The 24,941-nt window shown below is 51.0% G+C and overlaps 1 protein-coding gene across 3 annotated transcripts in view; it reads right to left on the bottom strand.

Moving 5' to 3' along the window:
- RBBP8 (RB binding protein 8, endonuclease) overlaps positions 1-24,941 on the bottom strand; it is a 2,310,314-nt gene that overhangs the window by 1,264,660 nt on the left and 1,020,713 nt on the right. For all 3 annotated transcript variants that reach the window (XM_069620894.1, XM_069620893.1, XM_069620895.1), the window contains exon 6: positions 19,360-19,435. In XM_069620894.1, the coding sequence (XP_069476995.1) occupies positions 19,360-19,435 (76 nt within the window). The remainder of the gene's footprint in view (positions 1-19,359; positions 19,436-24,941) is intronic.

Raw genomic sequence — 24,941 nt, 5'->3', positions numbered from 1 at the left:
CATCCGCCTCAAAAAAAAAAAAATGGGAAAAGGACTTTGCCAGAGAATTCGATCAGCAGGCATTGGACATAATTTGCGAAACACCATCACGAATATCAATCCTAGTACAATATAAGCTGCACGCAATAAAGCTACTTCACAGATGGCAGTACGACCCATACAGGCTTTCGAAAAAATGTACCAGACCAACAGCCCGAAATGCTGGCGATGGACGCCGACTATTGGCACATGTGGTGGGGCTGCCCCAAAGCCTGCATATACTCGAACGAAGTCCTAGGATGGATCAAAAAGATAGACGGCATCGAACGGAAGCCATGCCCCCTCGTGAGTTTATTTGGCTTGGAAGAGGAAGATGAGGTGCTAATCAGGATAAAAGGGACTGGCATCCCCACTGTTATTGGCTGCGAGAGCGGGCATGGTCATTAAATGGAAATCCCCATACCTCCCAGTTAAAAAGGAATGAATTAAGATTGCAACGAACATTTATACAATGGAGAAAATTACGGCAGCCCTCCACGATAAGGCCGCACGACACGAGGAAACTTGGTGTGACTTCACTAATCAACATATCACACGCACAGAAGAGAACAACCCAACACATCAACGACCCTAGAAATCGACACTCCCCGAAAGAAGCAAATATCACCTGACACGTTACAAGTCAACCAAGCCTGTCACAAACTCTGTCACACACTCTGATCCTAAAAAGACCGCCCGTGAAAACGTCCCGTCTTGCGCTAATCACAAACTGAACTTTTGCTAACGAACAGGAGGAATCAGAAAAACCGCCCTGTGGAGGGAGGGGGGAGGGAGAGGGATTGAGATAATTTATCTCAATTGGGGAGGGGAGATAACCCTCACGAAAGTGCCATTTTTGTTTAATTATTATGTAACTTTGATGTAACAATGCGAATATAACACGCACGTATCTGTATGTATCGCCCTCATGTTTAAAAACAAATAAAACGCAAATAAAAAAATGAAAAATACTGTGCAGGGTGTATCTAAAACCCCAGAAGAGCTGCACAAAATGAATCCGCAGCCCCCATGTTCCCTCCCAGCACCCTGCCCAGTATTGGCATTGTGGTATCTCCCCTGGCTCCCTTATTCACATGTGGTGGAGGGGCCCTCAGATACAGGTGTTCTGGGGGATGGTGTCACCCAAATCAAGGATATCTGTGGGTTCGAACTTGAACCGCTGGTGATGCTATTGGGCAACAAGGATTCCCAGGGAAACTATCAGCTGGGGGCCAAGGGATCGCTTTTGGTCAACCATTTCTTTGTGGCGGCAAGACTGGTTAAAGAAAAACACTGGAAGAGCAAGGAAGAGTCGGACATTAGGGAATGGTGGGCACAGGTTTGGCATGTGGCAACAATGAACAAAATCGATGGGGCAATGCAGGGGCGAATGCTGCAATACCTTACAGATTGGTCTCTGCTAATCACATATGTCAGTAGGCATGAAAGCCCTAATATCCATCACAAGCCTCACGACATGTCATCATTTTCGTTGCTGTAGCCCCGGGTATGTGACTTAAGGCATGGATAGAGGTCACCTGATTCCATTGATGCCATAATGGATTATGATCCAGGTACATATAGAAGTAGCTGAGGTTCACTGCGCCATATTGTAAATTTAGTGTTTCATTACTATGTTTTTGCCTTGTTTTTTATTTTGGTTTTTCTTCCAACAGTTTCTATGATCAATGCACAGCAAAGATTTATGGTACATTTTTTAACAGAACTCACCATGAGTAGTACTGGAGTACCGTAAAGGAAATGTACCTTCTGTTATTGAGTTGAGCAAAAATGTAATACAAAGATCAATGGTGTATGATGGAAATATGCTTAATAAAGATTAAATTACAAAGAAAAAAGAATCGAAGATTGCGGGCAGAAGACGAAGAAGGTAGGAGAGAGGGGTAAAAGCAGATACCAGAAGGAGGTCGGGTTATAGAGGTAGAGTGGAAAAAACAGAAGGGAAAATAGAGGATCTCCGTTTTTGTGGGAATGAGATGAAGAAAGTGGGAGTGCATTCAGGATTAGACGATTATTAGACAGCAGAAAGGCAAGAAGAGACAGAGGCATAAAGAGAATCAGAACATTGAGAAGATGAAAAAATGTGTGACTCGTCTGCATAGAAATGAGAGGAAAGATTGTACGATTCAATGACAGAGAATAGCAGTAATAGTGTAGACAGAGAAGAGTAAAGGACCTAACACAGAACCTTGATTGACACTCTACTGGAGATGGGGGGGGGGGGGGTGCCCAGCCCAAGATACAGATGTTAGGGAGAATTCTCTGTTTAGGCTGAATTTCCTAACCTAGTGAGTCTCCCAGCAGGATTTTTGGGGTTTATTTTTTTCTCCTGCCAAGAGTGAGACTCTTTTACCCTCACTCTTGGACATGATTTGAGTGTGTTTCTTTGAATCTAGAAGTGTTTAATGGGCTAGGGGGTCTTTTACTCCATAGGGTTTCATGTGTTTTTGTGATGTATGTTACACAGCACCCTCAGTGCAGTGACACAGGGGTGTCTTAGTGACCCCCCAGTATAGACTCCATACCCTGGGACTGGCTACTGTCTCCCAGGGCATGTTAAGTCATCATTGACTTTACTAGTCTTAAATTCTGAACAGAACCAGTACAAACCATCATATTGTGGACGTACTGGCTGGGGCAATTCGATTGCCCCAGGGTCTGTTAGTCGAGGGGGCACGTCTCCGTCCCCCCTGATCGAGTTTTGGCTGGTGGCAGTGGATACTACTTTTTATATTCAACCGCATATATTTTCCTATGCGATTTCCCATTGTTTTAGGCTACTATCTTTATTTAATTATTTACGGTAGCCTCGAACATACCGCCGGTTTATTTAATTAATATTAATTCTCCGGTTGGTATTTTTTGCCAAAACTTGATTCTAAAATGGCATTTGTGTTCTCTTCTGTGACTCCAACCCAAGTCGAGCCCTTTGTTCCACTTTTTGGCGGGCTTCTCCACAGAAGCCCTCCAAAGTGGTGCCACTCTGTCTGGGGTACTTAGGAGGGGTGGAGGGGAATTTAGGCACCCTGGACTGAGTTGCCTAGGCAACTCAAGTCGCACTCCATCCTGATTGGCCCAAGTGGTGAGCCGGCCGGCTCACCACTTAGCATGTTTGAGTGACAGCTAGGCTGAGTGAATGGGGGTTTGCTGCATAAAAGCAGGGCTTTGGGGACTGGAACTTCAGAAGTCGCCACAGGACCCAAGAATCTGACGAGGGAGAAGCTGAGCCGACCTGCCACGACACCACCACCGGTGGATCCCTGCTGGACCGCCTCACCACTTTTCCCAACGTCAGAGGAGATCTCCCGCCGGAGAGTCTTCTTCCTTTGACTGGTGGGGATAACCAGTTTCACCGTCTTTTCACTTTCCCCGACGTACCTCGTGGCCGCCTTGCCCGTGCCAAGCACCCCGGCAACCGGGATACCACGTTTTACCACGACCGCGAAACCAAGGTACCACCTTTAACCGGAAAACTGCGCGGCTGGTTTCTTCCCTGGTAGTGCAACGACCTTCATCTTTCCTCCAAGTCGAGATCTTCTCTTCCCCTGGACGACGCAACTTGCACCCACTACCAGGAACAACTGCCACCGCTGGAGGATCCTTCAAGGTACCGTGTCCCGCCTGGCTTCCCTTGCTACCGACTGTACGGGGTAGATTTAGCCCCCGGCTTTTGAACCGGGGTTAGCCTGGGACACCTTGGCTAAACTTTTCTAAGCCTCTCTAAACTCTTCTTGAACCCTCTGCAAGACTTTCTAAGCCTAGTGTAACTGTGTGATCTTGGGCGCATTTGTGCTCTGCTCCCTCTAAGAGTAGGCCCAGCCTTTGGACTTTGGCTCACCAGTGACTTTTTTGCTCTCTGCCTAGATCATAGAGTGGTGTACCTCTTCATCTTCTGTCTTTTTCCCTCCCTTTCTCACAAACTTATTAGAGTGCAATCTAGTTAAGCGCTCACCTCTGTATGAAAATAAGTGGTGTTTTACTGTGATTTATCTAATAAGGAAAAAGGGGTGTATATATAATAATAGTAACTGTGTTTAGAATATTTTACAATAAGAGTGCTGGAGTGTTTCAACTGTGTGTTTTTTTAATAAATAATTATATACTTCGATACCAAAGCTCTGGTCAGTGTTTGCTTGTATTATTGTATCTGAGTGCCTATTGAGTATACTTTGCATACTGCCTAACTCTTCTTGAGGGAAGTCTGACTGCTCAGCCACAGCTACCAGGTAAATCTGGGTGGTACAGACTGCTACCAAGTGGGTTTACTGCCAACACCTGTAGTCTTAAATCTTTTGCAGTGTTCCCTAAGGGAACTGCACAGGTTTCTGCCTAACAACAGAGAAGGAACGGTTGCTATAGATTGTGAGAATAGATTAGCGTTTGATGAGCACAGGTTAGAGACCTTAGAAACAAAGAAGTCACAGAGGTCCGAAGAAGAGAGAGAAGATGAGATAAAAGGATCAGAAGTAATTAGACAGAGCCACTTGTTAATAACCTGGAAAAGGCGGTGGGCTGACATGCCCGAGCAAGAAGAGATGTATCATAGGAAGAGTGAAGAAAAGATACAAAGAAGAGGGATCAGAAGGGGCACAGTTTTTTCCAGAGGTGTTGTGCTTTCCAAAGGGCAGAAAGAAGGCCAGGAGTCCGCCAAAGTTGTGAAGGCTTGTGAGAAGGGGAGAATTGGGGTAGAAGGGCAGAGTAGGTCAAGAGTGGAAGAAAGGGAGGTTTGAAGAGTAGTAGAAGCAGTGTCAATGGGAAGAGAGGAAAAAGAAGAAGAGGGTGAAGAGTGAAAGAGAGAAAAGAAAGGAGGATGGAGAAGGAACAAGTTACTTATCTGTAACTGTTGTTCTCCAGCATGGGTCTGGCATGGATTCACATGCTCATGAATATTCCCCGTCGTCAGGCTGGGAATCCTCGGTAAAGAAAAAATCAGTGTCAGTTTCGTTTCTGATCTGTCTTTCTTAGTAGTAACCAATCACTGATCTCTGGGTCATACTGCCCCCAGCCAATGACTGCCCTCTCCCTAAGCCCCGCCCCTGGCAGCCATCCTCAGATTTGGTAGCACGCCAAGTGGCAGTATGACCAAGTGAAGAGCAGCGGAGGGGTAGGTGGGAGGGTTCGCATGTAAATCCATGCCAGACCCATGCTGGAGAACAACAGTTACAGGTAAGTAACTTGTTCCTTCTCCAGCATGGGGTCTGGCATGGATTCACATGCTCATGAATAAAAGAATACATAGCAGTATACACATGCAAAACCACGGGAGGTGGCAACATGCTCAACATTAAGCAATACAACTCAACATTAAGCATCTCTTATCTCCTCACCAGGCTCACCTTAAGCAAACAGGTTGCGCAGCACTGCTTGGCCGACCCTGGACTCCTCCCCGGAGTCCTGATCGATGCAGTAGAATCTTGTGAAGGTGTGCGTCGACCTGAACGTAGCAGCCCTGCAGATGTCCAGCAGGGGCACACCAGACAGGAACGCCTTGGTAGCAGCGATCGCTCTGGTCGAATGGGCTCTCGGACGGCCGGGCAGGGTCGGTTTGCCAACCAGTGACAATGCATGATGCAGCCGGAGAGACACCTGGAAATGGAAGTCTTCGAGAGAGCCTTCCCTTGAATCACAGACCCAAAGTTCACAAACAGTTGTGACGTCTTCCGAAAACTCTTTGTGCGGTCTACGTAGAACTTCAGTGCTCTAGCTACATCCAGCGAGTGCAAAGTCCTCTCGGCCGGCGTCGAAGGCGACGGGAAGAAAACTGGTAACACCAAGGGCTCGTTGAGGTGGAAGTCCGACGACACCTTGGGCATGAAGGAGGGGTGCGTTCTCAGCACCACCCTCGTGTCATGAAAAGTCAAGTATGGAGGCTTGCAAGATAGGGCCTGAATCTCTCCCACTCGTCGTGCAGAGGTGATGGCCACAAGGAACGCTGACTTCCATGACAGGAACTTCAAAGGCGCCGAATACATAGGCTCGAATGGGGCTCCCATGAGCCTGGTCAGCACCACATTAAGCTCCCACGCCGGGGCAGGAGCCTTCACCGGCGGGAATGATCAGAATAGTCCCTTCATAAATTCCTTCACCGGGCGATGAAACCACAAGGATGCCCGTCCCATAGTCCTGGTATATCGGGAGATGGCAGCCAGATGTATTTTGATGGAGGCGTGAGCCAGTCCAGCCTTGGCCAGCGACAGCAGGTACGGCAGCACTTGAGGGGCCGTAATTCGCAGAGGGTTAATCTTCTGTGCACGGCACCAGACAGAGAACCTCTTCCATTTATGACCGTAACACTTGAGAGTTGAGGACGCCCTGGCCTTTGCAAGAACCTCTCTGCAATCAGCCGGGATATCGTACCCTCCAAACTCTAGTGCTGCAGGAGCCAGGCCTGCAAGTTCAGTGACTGTGGGTCGTGGTGGAGAATGGCGCCTCCTTCTCTGGAGAGAAGATCCGCGTCCGCCGGCAGCCTGACTGGTGGGGACGTTGACAAGTCCAGAAGGTCCGGGAACCAGACCTGCCTCGGCCACGCCGGTGCGACGAGGATCATCCTGCACCTGGACTTCTTGAGCTGGTTGATGAGGCGGAGCAGCAACGGCGACGCGTATAGAAATAGGCCGTCCCAAGGGAACGAGAAAGCATCGCCCATGCTCCGCGGCTGTGGGAACTTGGAGTTAGTCACCGTCGTGAACAGGTCGATCTGGGGTTTGCACCATCGTTGGAAGAGTCGATCCACCTGATCCTGGCGCAGTTCCCACTCGTGGCACGAGCGCAGCTCCCTGCTGAGTGAGTCGGCGATGGTGTTTTTTATTCCTGCCAGGTGGAAGGGAACCAAAATCATCCCCTGGGCGACGGCCCAGTGCCACAGATCCTGGGCCTCCTTGGATAGGGTTGGGGATCTGGTGCCCCCCTTCTTCCGTATGTAGAACATCGTGGTGGTGTTGTCGGTGAAGATCCTCACCACTTTGTCCTTGAGGGAAGGGAGGAACGACTTCAGCGCCCAGAACACTGCTCGGAGCTCCAAGATGTTGATGTGAAGAGACCTCTCCTCCGGGAGCCAAAGGCCTCTTGCATGGAGATCTCTGGTGTGGGCCCCCCAACCCTCCAGAGAGGCGTCCGTAGTCACCGTCTCCTGAAACGCCGGGGTTTGAAAGTCTGTGGCCGACGTGAGGCGAGCCGGGGTGCCCCACCATAGGATCGCCCGACGGAACTCCTCGTCGAGGGGGATCCTGTCCTCGAAGCAGCCCCTCGCCTGAAGCCAGCGGGCGTCGAGGAACTCCTGTAACGGACGCATCCGAAGTCTGCAAAGGGGCACAAGGTAGATGCATGAGGACATCATCCCGAGCAGGGACTTGATGGACCTCACCCTGGCCACGTCCATGGCCAACAGGTGCCGCAACTTGCCCAGGATGGTCTTGGTCCTCTCCTTTGAAGGGGAGGCCAATTGCTCCACTGTATTGGGCTTCGCCCCCAAAAACAGTGCTACTTGCGACGGAACCAGGTGGGATTTGGGGTAGTTGATGGCAAACCCCAGCTCCGTGAGCAACCGGACGGTCCTCGCCGTATGATCGACGGCGAGTTCCCTTGACCTTGCCCGGATTAGCCAGTCGTCCAGGTAGGGGTAGAGGTGGATCCCCTGCAGGCGCAGCCGCGCGGCCACTGGTGCCAGGCACTTGGTGAAAACCTTGGGTGCCAACTTTAATCCGAACGGTAGGGCTCTGAATTGGTAGTGGCGTACCTTAACCACGAACCTGAGGAACTTCCTGTGCCTTTTTAGAATGGGGATGTGGAAGTAACAAGTTACTTACCTGTAACTGTTGTTCTCCGGCATGGGTCTGGCATGGATTCACATGCTCATGAATATTCCCCGTCGTCAGGCTGGGAATCCTTGGTAAAGAAAAATCAGTATCAGTTTCGTTTCTGATCTGTCTTTCGTAGTAGTAACCAATCACTGATCTCTGCGTCATACTGACCACAGCCAATGACTGCCCTCTCCCTAAGCCCCGCCTCTGGCAGCCATCTTCAGATTTGGTAGCACGTGAAGTGGCAGTATGACCAAGTGAAGAGCCGCAGAGGGGTAGGCGGGACGGTTCACATGTGAATCCATGCCAGACCCATGCCGGAGAACAACAGTTACAGGTAAGTAACTTGTTCCTTCTCCAGCATGGGGTCTGCCATGGATTCACATGCTCATGAATAAAAGAATACATAGCAGTACACACATGCACAACCACGGGAGGTGGCAAAGGCTCAACATTAAGCATTACATCCAAAACTCAACATTAAGCATCTCTTACCTCCTCACCAGGCTCACCTTAGACGAACAGGTTGCGCAGCATTGCTTGGCCGACCCTGGACTCCTCCCTGGAATCCCGATCGACGCAGTAGAATTTTGTGAAGGTGTGCGACGACCTCCACGTAGCAGCCCTGCAGATGTCCAGCAAGGGCACACCAGATAGGAACGCCGTGGTAGCTGCGATCGCTCTGGTGGAATGGGCTCTCGGACGGCCAGGCAGCGGTCGGTTTGCCAACCGATGACAGTACATGATACAGCCGGAGAGCCATCTGGAAAGGGAAGCCTTCGAGAGAGCCTTCCCCTGATTGACAGGTCCAAAGTTCACAAAGAGTTGTGACGTCTTCCGAAAACTCTTTGTGCGGTCCACGTAGAACTTCAGCGCTCTAGCCAAATCCAGCGAGTGCAAAGTCCTTTTAGCCGGCGACGAAGGCGACGGGAAGAAAACAGGCAACACCAAGGTTTTGTTGAGGTGAAAGTCCGACGGCACCTTGGGCATGAAGGAGGGGTGCGTCCTGAGCACTACCCTCGTGTCGTGAAACGTCAAGTACGGGGGTTTGCAGGAAAGGGCCTGGATCTCTCCCACCCGTCGTGCGGAGGTGATGGCCACAAGAAACGCTGTTTTCCACGACAAGAACTTCAACGGAGCCGAGTGCAGAGGCTCGAACGGAGGTCCCATGAGCTTGGTCAGCACCACGTTGAGCTCCCACGCCGGGGCCGGAGCCTTCACCGGCGGGAACGATCTGAACAGTCCCTTCATGAATTCTTCCACCAGGCGATGAGACCACAAAGACGTCCGTCCCGTGGTTCTGGTGTATCGGGAGATCGCCCCACCACTGGATCGCTCGTCGGAAGCTCTCGTCGAGTGTGATCCTGTCCTCGAAGCTGCCCGTCGTCTGGATCCAGCGAGAGTCCAGGAACTCCTGTAACGGGCGCATCCGAAGCCTGCACAGGCGGATGAGATAAATGCAAGAAGACATCATTCCGAGGAGGGATTTGATGGACCTCACCCTGGCCGCGTCCGCAACCAGCATCCGCTGCACCTTTCCCAAGATGGCCCTCGTCCTTTCCTCTGACGGAGAGGCCAGAAGCGCCACTGTGTCGAGTTTCGCTCCCAGAAACAGTGCGTCTTGCGCAGGCACCAGGCGGGACTTGGCGTAGTTTATGGAGAATCCCAGGTCCGTGAGTAGCTGGACGGTCCTCGCTGTGTGCTCCGCGGCGAGCTCCTTTGTCTTTGCTCGGATGAGCCAGTCGTCCAGGTAGGGGTAGACGTGGATCCCCTCCAGGCGCAGCCGCGCCGCCACCGGTGCCAGGCACTTGGTGAACACCCTGGGTGCTGACCTCAATCCGAAGGGAAGGGCTCTGAACTGGTAGTGACGCCCTTGGACCACGAACCTGAGAAAATGTCGGTGTCCCTTTAGGATGGGGATATGGAAGTAAGCATCCTCCAAATCCAACGACGACAGGAAATCGCCCTCCTCCAGCTGACCCAGGACGTGCTGGAGGGTGACCATCCGGAACTTCTGTGCCTTGATGAATTTGTTCAGTCGTGGTAGGTCCAGGATGGGACGCCATCCTCCTGTCTTCTTCTTCACGAGGAAGTATCTTGAGTAAACTCCGGAGCCCCGAAGCCTCTTTGGGACGAGCTTGATGGCGCCCTTCTTGAGCATCGCCTTTACCTCCAAGATAAGTTGAGGGACGTGATGTTCCTTCCTGGCCACGGGGGGGAACACGCGGGCACTTCTTTAGAAACTCGAGCGCGTGACCCTGGGCCAGGGCGTCCAGCACCCAACGGTCGGTGGAGATGGACTCCCACACGCTGGCGAAGTTCGCCAGCCGGCCTCCCACCGGGATGCTTCGGTGGGGGCCCGACCCCACGGCCGGTTCAGTCCTGCTTCGACGAGGCTTTGCCCCCTTGTCCTCCGACGACGGCGGGGTCCGCCTGACTTGCCTCGTCCCCTGTAGGCTTCCTGTGAAGACGAATGGGCCGCTTGACGGTAAGTGGAATATCCGCTGCCGGAACCCTTTGGAGGCACCCTGCTTGCCTCCGGTGCTCCGAAAGGGCGGCCGTCGTTGCTGGAGAACACCAAGAGCCCGGGCCGTCTCTGTGTCCGTCTTGATGGCTTGTAGGGAATCGTCCACTGTTTTTCCAAACAGGTTGCTCCCATCGAACGGCATGTCCAAGACTCTGGTCTGCACGTCCTGCCGGAAGTCTGTTGCCTTGAGCCATCCACGCCGTCTAAGGCACACGCCGTTGCCCAACTGGCGAAATCCAGTGTCAGCGATGTCCGTCGCAATCGTAATGGCGTGGTTCGACGCCACTTCTCCTTCCTGCAAGATCTCTAGGGCCTCCGCCCTCTTGTCATCTGGTAGGAAGTCCAGCAGGGGGCGATCTTGTACCACAACTCCCTGTCGTAGCGGGCTACGATAGCCAAGGCGTTGGCAGCCTTAATCGTCGTCGCTGCCAATGAGATGACTCTGCGTCCCATCGTGTCCAATTTCTTTCCCTCGCCGTCCGGCGGGGAGGTTGACGTAGAGGCCGAGGCCCCCCCCCCGCTTTCTTCCTGGCCGCCGCGGAGACGACCGAGTTCGGGGTCGGCTGTGCCGGAAGGCACAAGGGGGCCGCGTCCGGGACCCGGTACTTCTTCTCGTACCGATCCCTTCTCGCAGGCGTTGTGGATGGGTTCTTGAGGAGGGCGAGACCCTCATCCCAGATATCGTCCAGTAGAGGTACAGCGAGGACCGTCTTCCTCTTGGTCTTGCGCCGTTGATAAAGGAAACCTTCCTTCTTCTCTTCCGGGCAGAGCTGGAAAAGCTCGGATGCCCTGGCGATCATGGCATGAAACGATCCAATCTCGTCGGGCGGGGAAGCCCGGGGAGGAGGTGACGACGGGAGATCCTCGTCGTCTGTACCCGTCACGGCCGTGTCTGTCCCTGTATCATCCCCACGGGTCGTGGACGGGGAGGAGGGCTGAGCAGGGCGCAATGGTTGAAAAGGAGGTGGAGGATGAATCCTTCTTCTCTTAGGCGGAGGGCTCCCAGAAGGGCCTGGCTCCGGGTCCCCCGTCGGGAGCGGTTCCTCCGTTGGTGGTAACGGCAATCTCGTCCTTATCTCCGAGCATAAGGACTGTATAGCCAAAAATAGGCCGCCGAGTTGTCTTGCGGCACTGGTTGAGGGGATTCCGACGGGCTGTCAGGAGCCCCGTCGACACCCTCGACCTTATCGTCGTCTCCGACGGCGGGGTCCCTCCCGACGGGCTGGTCTTCCACGCCAACGCCGTGGCTTAAGACTTCGATCAGCTCCTCTTCAGAGATTGAGGCCGAATCCACGACGACCTCCTGCCCCCCCTTTTTCTTCTCCGTCAGAGGTTTCACGTGAGTCCCGTCGATGGGCATGAAAGAGGACTCCCTCCGCGGTGGCAGGGAGACCCTAGGCCCCGAGGTCGCCACCACTGGTGTAGCCTCCACAGGCTGAGCCAGGGCCGCCGCGACTGTCTCGATAGAGGCCTTGGTCGGGTGGATCAAGGCTTTCACCACCTTAGGTGCGCTCACCGCCTTCTCCTTGGGGGGAGGGTCATCGCCTCGCTCCCCCTCCGATGGGGCCTTCGAGCTCGACTGGGGTCTCTCCAGGAGCTTCGCCGGGTGCTCGGCCTTCCTCTTACCCGAGCCAGAGCGTTGGCTCGGTTGATGGCGCCAGGGAGGATGCGCCCTGCCTGGCAGCCAAGGAGCCTGACCGTTCGGCGCTCCCGGTGCCCGCGGACTCGCGGTGCTTAGCCTTTTGTTGGGCCCCCGTCGCCGGGGCACCCTAACAGGACTTAGAAGACCGCTCGGTCTTCTTTTTCTCGCCTGACGGGCTCTTCCCTTCCAGACAGTTAGCGAGATGGAGGTGGCGATCCTTCATGGTCCGCTCTGACATGTTCCCACAAAACGCACAGTCCTTCTCCTTGTGCGTCTTGTCCTCATGGAGACAGTAGAGGCATAACGAATGCTCGTCCTCCTTGAAAACATTCTGAAGCTGGCATCCAGGGCAGGTCCTGAACAGCTTCCCGGGCGTCGAGCTTCCTTTCTCCTGGGCCATGTCCAGGGTAGGCCTCGGAACTTCTGGAATCCTCCAAAAGCGTAACTCGACGAAATCTTCACCCTTGAGGGGCGTAGAAAACTCCGAAACGGATCCCTGTTGATCGGATGTAGAAACAGTAGAGCTTGAGGCTCTATTTAACCGAAAAATGAGAAAAATCTCCTGAAAAAGCACGAAAACGCAGCAAAAGCTCGAGAGCTACAGCACGAGGACTCCCAACACTTGAACGTGCGGTAAAAATCTGAGGATGGCTGCCGGAGGCGGGGCTTAGGGAGCGGGCAGTCATTGGCTGGGGGCAGTATGACCCAGAGAACAGTGATTGGTTACTACTAAGAAAGACAGATCAGAAACGAAACTGATACTGATTTTTTTCTATACCGAGGATTCCCGGCCTGACGACAGGGAATATTCATGAGCATGTGAATCCATGCCAGACCCCATGCTGGAGAAACTCCGTTGCCCAGTTGGCGAAATCCGGTATCAGCAATGTCCGTCGCCACCGTTATGGCGTGATCCGACGCCACCTCGCCCTCCTGCAGAATTTCTAGGGCCTCCGCCCTTTTATCATCAGGCAGGAAATCTAGCAGGGAAGCTATCTTGAACCAGAGCTCCCTGTCGTAGCGGGCAACGATAGCTAAGGCATTGGCCGCCTTAATCGTTGTTGCCGCCGACGAGATGACTCGTCGTCCCATAGAGTCCAACTTCTTGCCCTCGCTGTCCGGCGGGGAAGTGGAAGTTGAGGCTGCCGCGCCCGCTGCCTTCTTCTTAGCCGCTGCCGAGATGACCCAGTCCGGCGTGGGCTGGGCCCTGAGGCACAAGGGGGCGGCATCGGGGACTCGGTACTTCTTCTCGTACCTGTCCCTCTTGGCGGGTGTCGTGGCAGGGTTCTTGAGGACAGCAAGCCCCTTGTCCCAGATGTCGTCGAGTAAAGGCACCGCGAGGACCGTCTTCCTCTTAGCCTCTCGTCGTTGGTACAGAAACCCCTCCTTTTTCTGTTCTTCAGGGCAGAGCTGGAAGAGCTCGGATGCTCTGGTTATCATGGCGTGGAAAGAGCCAACCTCGTCGGCTGGGGACGCCCGCAGGGGGGGGTGACGACAGGATGTCCGCTGTGTCATCGCCGCCGTCATCGTTCGTCCCCATCGCCGTATCCGTCGCCGTATCCTCTCCCAGCGAGGGGTCCACCGGTCTCGCAGGCTCGAAGGGCGGAGCGGGGTGGACTCTCCTCCGCTTGTTCGGAGGGCTTCCCGACGGGCCTGGTTCTGGCTCCTCCGTCGGGGTGCGTGGCAATCTCATCCTTATCTCGGTGCATAATGATTGGATTGCCAACAAAATGGCCGTTGAGCTTTCCTGGGGCTCGGGCAATGGCTGCGACGGACGGGATGGCCACTCCACTGGGCCCTGTTCGTCGTCGCTATCTTCGATCACGTCAGCAGGGACCGTCCCCTGGGATCGAACCTTCTCAAACCTCTCGTTGAGGTTTATGAACCTCTCGTTGAGGCCTATGGACCTTTCGTTGAGGCCCTTCTCGGTCTCCACCAGTTCCTCCTCAGAGGCTGATTCCGAGTCTGCAATGGCCACCGCCCCCCCCTCTTTTTCAGCCGGGGGCTTCACGGGGGTCTTAGCGACGGGCTGGAAAGAGGATTCCCTCCGCGGCGGCAGGGATACTCTGGGCCCAGAGGCCATTTCCATTGGCGTAGTCTCAGCCAGCTCCGCCAGGGCCGCAGCGACCACTTCGGTAGAGGCCTTAGCCGGGTGTATCAAGGCCCTCACCCCCTTAGGTGCGTCCTGGGCCTTTGCCTTGGGGGAGGGTCAGCGCCTAGCTCCCCCTTCGAGATCGACCGGGTCCGCTCCAGCGGCCTACCCGGGTTCTCGGACTTCCTCTTCCCCGAACCAGAGCGCTGGCTCGTGGTTGAATGTGCCGGGGAAGTAGCACCCTGCTTGGCAACCGAAGAGCCTGACCTTTCGACGCTCCCGGAGCCCACGGACTCGCGGTGCTTGGCCTTCTGTTGGGCCCCGGTCGCCGGGGCGCCCTCAAAGGACTTAGAAGCCCGCTCAGACTTCTTCTTCGCCTTCTCACTTGCTGTGCCCTTCTCCAGCCAGGTGGCGAGGCGGGAATGACGATCTTGTTTGGTCCGTTCCGAAAGGTTCTTGCAGAACGCACAGTCCTTCTCCACGTGCGTCTTGTCCCCATGGAGGCAGTAGAGACATCGCGAATGCTCGTCCTCCTTGAAAACGTTATATAATCCACATCCAGGGCAGTTCCTGAACAGCTTGGATGCGGGCGTCAAGCTCCCCTTGTCCTGGGCCATGTCCGTTGAGGTAGGCCGCAGATCTTCTGGAATCCTCCAAGAAGTGTAAACACGATGAAAACTTCACCCTTGAGGGGCGTAGAAGGCGTTATCAGAAGTAGAAACGGTGGAGCTTGAGGCTCGATTAAACCGAAAAAATTAGAAAATCTCCTGAAAAAGAGTGAAAACGCAGCAAAAACTCGAGAGCTAAAGCACAAGGACTCCCAACACTTGAGCGTGCGGTAAAAATCTGAGGATGGCTGCCAGAGGGTGGGGCTTAGGGAGAGGGCAGTCATTGGCTGGGGGCAGTATGACCCAGAGATCAGTGATTGGTTACTACTAAGAAAGACAGATCAGAAACGAAACTGATACTGATTTTTTCTTTACCGAGGATTCCCAGCCTGACGGGGAATATTCATGAGCATGTGAATCCATGCCAGACCCCATGCTGGAGAAAAAGAGCAAAGGTTGCGATGAGAAAAAGTAGTTGAGGGGGGGGGGGTAGTAGTAAGAGAAATGGAAAAAGAGAAAGATAAAAGAATGATCAGAGGAATATATCGGATGTGAAAAAACCAAGAGGTCAAGTGAGAGAGAAGAGAAAATTAAATCAAGTGATGAGCCAGAAACACAGGAGGAAGGAGTAGGGCGCTGAATCATTGAATATGAGTCAAGAAGTGGTTAAAGGGAGAGAAGTGATGAGTAGCTGAAGATGAGTGTTCAAATCAACAAGAAGAATTGAAAGGATATGGAGAAAGGATTGGAAAGGTGAAGCTGGCAACAGCAATTGAAGGGGGTAGGGGTGGGCACTTGTGATTAGCATTGTGAACTGATCTTTTTGGGGGGGACTTTTTTTCTGTTTGAAAAATTGTCTCTTATCGCGTTCCCATGGGCGGGAACTCCCTTTACTATGGAAGAAGTCAATGGGACGAAGGAGAAAGATATTTGAGCGATATACAATAAACAAATAAATTGCTTTCAGTATGCGCATATAGCCCCTAAGGTATTGAACGGTGTGTAATATTCATTTACTGATTTTCCAGCTAAACTGCACAGACAAACATGTCAAATTTTCAGGTAGCCATGGGAATTTGAGTTTAGGGATAATTTGACCAATGGAATGTAATAACCCCCTTAATGTAAATTCAGAAGAAAGCAAACAGAAAATTGCACAGCGTTACCCTCTGCATACTGAAAAGCGTTCATGAGAATGTTTAATTAAAATGTTAATTGGGACCCTTTCTCAAACATTCAGAATACGACTGTTGGGCGGGATTTCAGAACCAGCCCTATGCCAGGGTTCTGGAGGCCATCCTAGTTCGAGAACAAGGTTATAGACACATTGGGGGTCATTATGACCCTAGCGGTAGGGGGTTAAAAGGGCCGGTAGAGCTGCCTCATTACGAGGTCCGCTCGCGGGACCCGCTAAGGACGCCTGGTTTTACCAGACGTCCTTAGCGGGACCCGCGATCGGTCCTGCATGCTAACAACGGGCCTGTCATTAACGGGTCTATTGTTAGCATGCTCCCCATTCCCATTGAGCCCTATGGAGGCTCGAATGGGAATGGGGATGGGTTCCTGGAATGGGGAAATACCGGGCACTCCAAGGTCGGAATGGCCCGGTATTTCCCCATTCCAGGAACCCGGACACGGTACCCGGAATGGGGGTAGCCATGCCACAAATAGCGGCATGGCTACCTCCAGGGTCGTAATTACCCCCATAGTCTAGCCAAACCCTCACAAGGTAACGTAGGAAGAGCAGTAAGGTATACTTCAGAAGTTAAGTGACTAGTATGCAAGTACAGTTAACAACACAGAGACAGCAAGTATAAACATATATTATTTATTAGGCCTTACAAATGTATGCAGGTAAAAAAACTAAAAGTAAAGTGGCAAGAGAACACAATACAACACAATATATTACAACCTCCCATATAATTATAAAGCCGGAAGCTCACTTATGCACTCTTTCCCTAGCAGGTTAGTAAACTATTAATTCTCTCAAAAAGAGCCAGTTTTCAGATGAGTGCCAAAATTACCCTGCACAAGTGTTCCCAAAGCCAACAGGTGAGTGCAAAAATGCCCTTTAAAAAACCTCTTGTAGAAACGAGGTAACTGAAATTAGAGGCACGCTCCCTAGCTCACCAGATTAGGGGTTTCCCAGCAGGAGCCTTAGCTAGAACTCCACTGATCACAGCCAAGAAAGTGAAATGCAAGGTAGTGGACTTTGCACACATTAAAGCCCTATGGAGCAAGGTGGACTCCTAAACAGGTAAGGACTCTTGGACGCCTTATTACGATTTTCTAGGCGACCAACCCTAGGGGTGTCCAGAATCACAAGGGACACTACTTACTTCACTCATTGTTTCCATCAGGGGCATCCAGGGTTTGCAGATGCAGTGGGTGAAGATGGTGTCAGGATTTAGTCTAGCCGTGAGTGGTCACAAACTCCGGTTCTAGGACAGCTCTGACAGCCGGAAGCTGGGCAGGCCAGACATGCCAGGACAGGAGTCACAGTGACTCCCATGACGAAGAAGGACCACCAGGATTAAGACAGTGAAGAATTGTGGCAAAGTAACCCCAGTCATAGATTAGCGGCAGCATGAAACGGGCTCCAGAAAGGCGCCTTTTCACAGGTGGTAGCAGCAGCGATGTTTCTGGGCCACAAGTCGAGTACTTTCAGGGTCCCAAGCACCTGCTCAGGGCACCGAACGTAGCAGCAGAGAGACCTTATCAGCAGATGGGCAGCCTGCAGTATGGTCATAGGACACTTGCAATGGCCATCAACTTTAAGCTTCTAATGCAAGAAGCAGCAACAGTTGTTTCTCGTCAGTACAGTGGAGGAAGACACGATCAATGGTCTTCCATAGTCGCAATAGTGGCAGGAGCAGGCACCAGCGGGTGGCTTGTGCAATAATGGTTTGTTTCAGCAGCAGTCCATCAGGCTTCTTGTCTTCAGAATGTTGGTTCCAGTGGGCCATGCTGCAGGGAAGCTCTGTGTCCAATATCACGGCTGGGGGTTACCCAGCTCACCAAAGTCAAGGATCTGCACCATACAGACAGGTAAGGGCTGTTCATGGGGGAGCCACAAACCCGCATTTGCCTAGCAACAGATACTTCCTGGGAGGAATATGTATTGAGGCAAGACATTACCAAACCCAGCCCTGACCAGTTCCGTCACACAGAGGTACTTGCACGGGAATCCAAGCTGGATCCTGGGAATGTGCATGTCTTTGAATGGAGTGGATTAATTAATAGAATTTAGTTTGTGTAAAGCGCACGTACGCCGGAGGCATCTTGGCTCTGGGGATATGGACTGAGGCTGAGAATAGTTTAGAACAGATGGGTCTTCATGGCACACCAGAAGAGAAGATGATCTTCAATGGCCCGAAGGTTGGGGGCAAAGAGTTCCAGAGTATAGCTGCCGCAATGGAAAAAGAATGCCCCACCTAATCCTATTCAGACTAAAGCGAGGAACCCAGGAGAAGATCTGCGTCTTGAGAGCGCAATGAGCACACCGGGGCGTATGGCTGGAATTTTGCTTGCAGGTATTTTACCCCTGGGTCATAAAAGGCCCACGGGACAATGCAGAGGGATTTGAACGAGACCCGCTGTTGAACTGGCAGCCAATGAAGCGTGCGCAGTACAGGTGAGATAAGTGAGCCATACGTAGTGGCAGTGGCATTACAGGCTGCCAGGTTTTGAAGTAATTTCAACCGGTGGAATAGATAAAGAGGTGGATGAAAAACCTTTCGAAGGACTCTCACCTGAAAATAGCCAGTCTTGCAGATTGCTCTGACCTGAGCTGCAGTGGACACAGACCATGAGAGTTTGAAGCCTACATGTTGGAGCTCAGATACTGGTGATGGACAAGGGTCGAGTTCAGAGGGCCAGTAAGCTGATGACAAAGATGAGAAAAAAAAGGGAAAACCAGAGCAGGGACTGTGATGGGGGATGACCCCACCAATCAGTTTCCTGACATGAGAGGGCACGAAAATGGCCAAAAAACATTTATTCTGAGTATATGGTACCCCAAATGGCATTATGCTGTAAAAAAGATGGTGCACGCCAGTGCACCGGAAAAAGTAGAAAATCACAGTTCACTGACATCAGCCAGTCCTACGCACACCAAAAAGGGATAAAGAATGTTACCAAACAAAAGTGAAACAGGATACAAAGTAATGCTGCCGCACTCCACTGTAAGGTGGCGTGTATTACATGACCGATGAAAACAGTTCCCCTGCACTTGTAGCCTTAAGGGCTCACCAGTGCCCCCCAAAATGCATGTGCTGAGCACGTAAGCAAAGCTAAAAAGACTTTACTCACCTTAAACGACAGGCAGGGGTCCACAACGTAGGCAGAGCTGTTGGGGGTTACATTAAAATCTATGGTGGGAAAACGCAAAAAAGACCATTCTACCACAACAACAACTTATACAATTGCATCGTCAGATACAGGTATTTATTGTAGACATACCACAGAATATCTAGAAAGAAGTTTAATTGTTTGCTTTGTCGTTCCCATCTGATAGTCCACATTATCAAATTACAAATCGCTTCTATTTACATATGCATTGTCAGCTTTCACATTATGAGAATATGGATGGAAGTACTTTGATCGTAAAATCCCATGTACAATAAGGAGCTTAGTATGAATGTGTTACTCACTCAATCTTCAATTGCAACTGCTGAAGCTGTTCACAAAGCTTTTTATTTTCATCTTGAAGACTGTTCCTTTCATTCACTGCAACATAAGAAAATGTTTCACTGAGACATAGTGTTACGAGTATGAAACTTTATGCTGCTGCTGCTGCTCCATCCCTGAAATTCCTACCCTACTTTAGACGCCAAACCTCTCCGATCCTCCTACATGACAATTATGTGTACATTTCAAATAATGGGATAAGAACCTCTCCTCATGTAGGTTAAAAGGTATCCAAAACTAAACCACATGACAAGTCAATCAAAACAGATACAAAACTACGTGAGAGGGCAGAAATGTGAGTCGGATAACTTGGTAAAGATCTTTAACAGGTAGCCATTTTATTAACTCATAAGGGTTTGACAAACACCTCACTATCCCTAACCTAAAGAAGATGTCGCTGTCTATCAAAATAAATTAAAGGAAAACACTCTAAAAAAGGAATCTGTCCCTCACACTTATACATACATACATACATCTCATAAATGTAACAGAAGATCAAGTTACTTACCCTTGGTAACCTTCTTTTGATTCGATGTTCCTCCCACATATTCTTTCTCTTTGATAATATATCTCTCCAGCTTTGCTGCATCGAAATATTTTTTCGACAGAGGGTGCTGTATGCTGTGTCATCGAGTCGATGTCCCTCGAGGGCCTCTGTCGACAGTCAACGTCATCATCAACATAAATAGCGCATGCAGCGCCCGTTGGCTTCAGTTCTGTTTTTCTTTTTCCCTCTGAAGCAGAATTACCAGGCGTACCCAAGACTGTAGGCTCACAGAAAGCAGAGAGTGTAATAACATGTAAATTGTACGGCGGGGTAGGCTGGGAGGCGCAATGAGGAATACGTGGGAGGAACATCCAATTGAAAGAATGTTACCAGGGGCAAGTAAATTGTTCTTCAAATGGATTGCATCCTCTCACGTATTCCTCATCTTTGATAGACTCCCAAAGCAGTAATAATATGGAGGTGGGAGTACCAATCAAATTTAGATCTAATCGTGGACCAAATGGAGGACGCCTTTTGCAAAAAATCCTCCCTTACTGAAGGAAGAATCCAGACAGTAGTGTTTTACAAATGTATGGATAGACGACGAAGTGGCCGCTGAACAAATATCATTTACTGGGACACCCCTTTGAAGAGCCACAGAGGTTGCTATGCCCCTTGTGGAATGAGCCCTGTGGCCTTCCGGCGGGTCCTTGCCCACTAGTCTGTAGCATTCGCCAATAGCCAGGATAATTCATCTGGATATTATTTGTTTGGTGATCACAAGGCCCAATTTGGAGCCAGTATATCCAATAAAATGTTGATAAACCTGACGAAATTTAGTCAACCTGGATATAAAAAAACTGACAGCCCTTTTTGGGTCCAGCCTATGTAGCCTCTCCTCCTCCTTTCCTGGATGAGGAGGTGGGTAGAATGTTGATCAGCTATTTTTTTGTGACAAGTGGAAGTCGGAGACTACCTTCTGTAAAAAAGAAGGTTTTACCCCGAGAGTGACTGTCTTTATAGAAAATGGTATGAGGAGGTATGCAAGAAAGAGCCTGCAACTCGCGTACCCTGCGGGCTGATGTTATTGAGATAAGCAAAACAGGTTTGTAAAGGCTCAAATGGAATACATGTCAACAAACTTAAACACGAGATTGAGGTCCCAAACTGGTACATTGAATGGAACTGGTGGGTATACATTAGTAAGGCCCTTCAAGAATTGGACAATCAAAGGGATCTTAAAATATGAATTCTCCTACGAGGAGCGCTTGAAAACGGAAAGCGCTGCTAGGTAACCCTTAATGGTTCCAATCTGGAGCCCCAGATTGGCTAAATGTAACATAAAAAAAGAGAGCACCATGGGTGTGTCACATAGAAATGGATCCATATTCTTATCCTTGCACCAGTTGCTGAACGTATTCCAACGGCACCGGTACAAAGATTTAGCTGCTTGCCTTCTGGCCGAAAGCAAAATCTCCAATACGTCGTCCGGGAGGTCGCAATGCTAGTATCTCAGCCTTTCAGAAACCATGCGTGGAGGCTGAGTGGCTTGACATCTGGATGGAGAACCCGACCTTCCTCTTGCGCAAGAAGGTCCTCTCTGTGTAAGGCGTATTGAAGGGCAGGGTACCACGTCCTCCTGGCCCAATCCGGGGCAATCAGGGTCATGGATTTCCTGAACTTCCTAAACCTCCTGATCACATGAGGAATGGCGGGGACTGGAGGAAACGCATACAGGAGTGGAAATTCCCAATCCACTACGAACGCCTCTCCTAGAGCTCCTCTTAGGGGACATTCCCTGGAGCAGTACTATTCGCACTTCCTGTTGACACTGGTTGCGAACAGATCCCCCTGAGGGGTTCCCCAAAGGGTTAAGATCTCTTGAAGGACTTCTCGAGTGAGTTCCCACTCGTGGGAGACTGTTCTCTCCCTGCTCAGAGCATCCGCTGCTGTGTTCTGCTCTCCGGCTAGGTGAACTGCTGACAGAGATTCCTCCTTGTATTACCCAGAACCAGAGCTGCATTGCCTCTCTGCACGGAGGTTGTGACCCTACACCACCTCTCTCGTTGAGGTGTACATGGCCACTCTGTTGTCTGTCATTATCAGGACATTCTTTACCCGTACAGAGGGCAGGAAGGCCTTCAGCGCTAGTCTGATTGCCCTCAGCTCCAAAAGGTTGATATGTAGCTTGGACTGCGATGGAGACCCCACCCCGTGAGTGAGGCGTCCATTACTACAGTCATCTCCGGCCATGGTTGTCTCCCTTGAGAATGTGGTCTTTGCAAGCCCATAACAGAAGGTCCTGAGCAACTCTGCTCGGAACTTGCAGGTGGTCCGACATCTTGCCTGAGAACTGTGACCACTGAGTTCTGATAGCCCATTGAAGGGATTTCATTTTGAAGCGGGCCTCTGGCACCAGGAAAATGCAGGATGCCCCGAGACCGAGCAACCTCAGAAAATTGAAAGCCGGAAGATGCTAGACATTCTGCAATTTGGTAACCATCTGCAGAATGCGTTGAGCTCTCACATCGAATGGCAAGGTTTTTCCTGAGGAAGTATCCAAGACTGCTCCACAAAATTGGAGTCTTTGGGATGGTATTAAGTGGGACTTCTTATAATTGAGGGAGAAGCCCAGTTTGTGAAGAGAGTGGTAGGTTATGCTGAGATGTTCTCTGGCTTTTTTGGGTGAACGAGCCCTGTCAGCCAATCGTCCCGGTAGCAGTAGACGTGAATGCCCCCTTTCCTGAGACTTGCTGCCACCACCATCAACTTGGTGAAAACCCTTGGGGCGGAGGTCAGCCCGAAAGGCAAAACCCGAAAACTGATAATGAGAACCTCCAACCACAAACCTCAGTGACCTTCTGTGCTTGAGATGGACTGGCACATGAAATTAAGCTTCCTGAAGGTCCAATGATACCAACCAGTCTTGAAGTTGGAGAGCCTGAAGGATCTGAGAAAGGGTTAGCATCTTGAACTTGTCCTTCCTGAGGAACTTGTTAAAGTTTCTCAAGTCCAAGATGGGTCTCAATCCTCCATCCTTTTTGGGAATCAGAAAATAAGGGAAACACCAACCTGTGTTCCTTTCCGCTACAGGAACATGTTTTATTGCACCTAGCAGGGTCAAAATTTCCTGCACAAAGAGCGGATCTGGAGTGTTATGACGGTGGAAGATCCTGAGGCCTTTTTTGAAAAGGAAGACGGTAACCTTGGGCCACCGTTTCCAGTGCCCACGCATCTGAAGTAATGCCCCGCCATTCATTCAGATACTGAGAAAGTCTGCCTCCCACTGGGGTCTTGTGGGTCAAGGCCTCAGAATGGCTTAGAGGCGGCTGCAGCATTGACTGAAGGTAAGGTTGATGCTGCTGGGGGCAATTTAACACCCCTTCCTCTTCCACCACGAGGGAATCTTCTCTGGTCCATCTGTCCAGCTTGTCCTCTCCCTCTTCCAATTGAGGAGTAGAAACGAAAAGGACTTACCACCTCCAGGAAGACAAGCCCAAATAGGGTTGTTGAGGCTGTCTAATGGCGGTGCTAAGGGATTTAGCCGGCACCTTTGAGGTCTGCAGCTTCTCCAAACTCTCATCCGCCTTGCTGCCAAACAACCTCGAGCCGTCAAAGGGCATTTTGAGTAGTCTTGAATGCTGGTCTGGTGCAAACCCTGACTTCCTCAATCACGCAAATCTGCATGATACTGTGCTAGCAGCCATGGATCTGCTGATGCTGTCTGATGCAGTCTGAAGTATCCAAACCTGACTGGAGACATTTACTCATTGCCTCCTTACCATCCTTAATGATCACCAGGAAGCCGTCTCTTTCTTCGCCTTCTGGAATGTGTTCAGCCGCCATAGCAACACAGTCCCACAGGGTAAACGTAAATCTAGACAATGTGCAAGTCACATTATTGGATTTCAAAGCCATACTGCCTGCAGTGAAAACTTTACGTGCCCAGGCATCTACCCTCTTGTCATCCCTGTCAGGGGGGATGGAAGGATAAGCTGACTGTCTGGTTGATGTAGCCGCCTGAACCACCAAACTTTCAGGAGTGGGATGCTTACTAAGATATTTCGGGTCAGTGCTGGAAGGTCTGTACTTCCTTCCAAACTTTTTATTAAATGCAGCCGCAATTTCCGGGGTCTTCCAATCAGCAAAGACTTTATTCTGTAGAGCCATGTCAAATGGTAAAATCGGGCCTTTCTGAGGGCACTGGTCCACGATGGTCATATCATCTTGTTCGTATGACGGAATAGGCCTACTCCATCCCATAAACTCAATGGCCTTTCCCATCAGTTTTCTGTAGGATGAGTCTGCCTGCTGAGAGGGGTCAGGCCTGCAAAACTCTAATTCTGGCGAAGTATCCAAGCCACTAGCTGACTGGAGATTTTCATACAAATCTCCCAGTCTGGATTTGTCAGAAACAAGTTCTTCTGGCACATTGGGGGTGCCAAACTGTAGACCAAAAGGTGGTGAACCGTCATCAGAGGGTTGGTCTTCCTCAAATATTTCAGACATAGGACCTCATTACAGGATAGGCGGTAGGGGATTACCGGCACTGGTAAGGGCACCGGTGACGGTAATCCCCTACCGCCCTACTACGAGTTCCCTTTGCGGGTCCTCCCTTAACGCCTGCTTTTTCCAGGCATTAAGGACAGGACCCGCAAAGGGACTTTAGAGCTAATAACGTTATTAGCGCCTTCCCCATTCCCATTGAGCCCTATGGGGGCTCAAATGGGAATCGGGCAGGGCCCTGGTGAATGGGGAATTACCGGCCCTGCCAACTTTGGAATGGGATGGTAACAGCTCCATTCACCAGGGCGGAGTCGGTAAGGTTTTGGAGGCAGCCATGGCGCTATTAGCGCCATGGTTTCCTTCTACCGTGTAATGAGGCCCATAGACCTTTAGGTAAAGGCTTATAAACCTTGTCCTGTACTGTAACTGGCTTCAACAATGTCGTAGCAGTCGACAAAGACATCGAAGACAGCTTCGAAATGGTGCGGGTTTAATCGGCATCTACTTCGGTATCGACAGCTCCGACTCCGACAGAGTCGGCAAAGGCGTCGA

This window comes from Ambystoma mexicanum, chromosome 5q (genome assembly GCF_040938575.1).
Source record: "Ambystoma mexicanum isolate Mex_15411 chromosome 5q, UKY_AmexF1_1, whole genome shotgun sequence".
Classification (NCBI taxonomy): domain Eukaryota; kingdom Metazoa; phylum Chordata; class Amphibia; order Caudata; family Ambystomatidae; genus Ambystoma; species Ambystoma mexicanum.
Note: the sequence above shows the minus strand (reverse complement) of the source record. Positions and strands in the feature narration are given on the sequence as shown.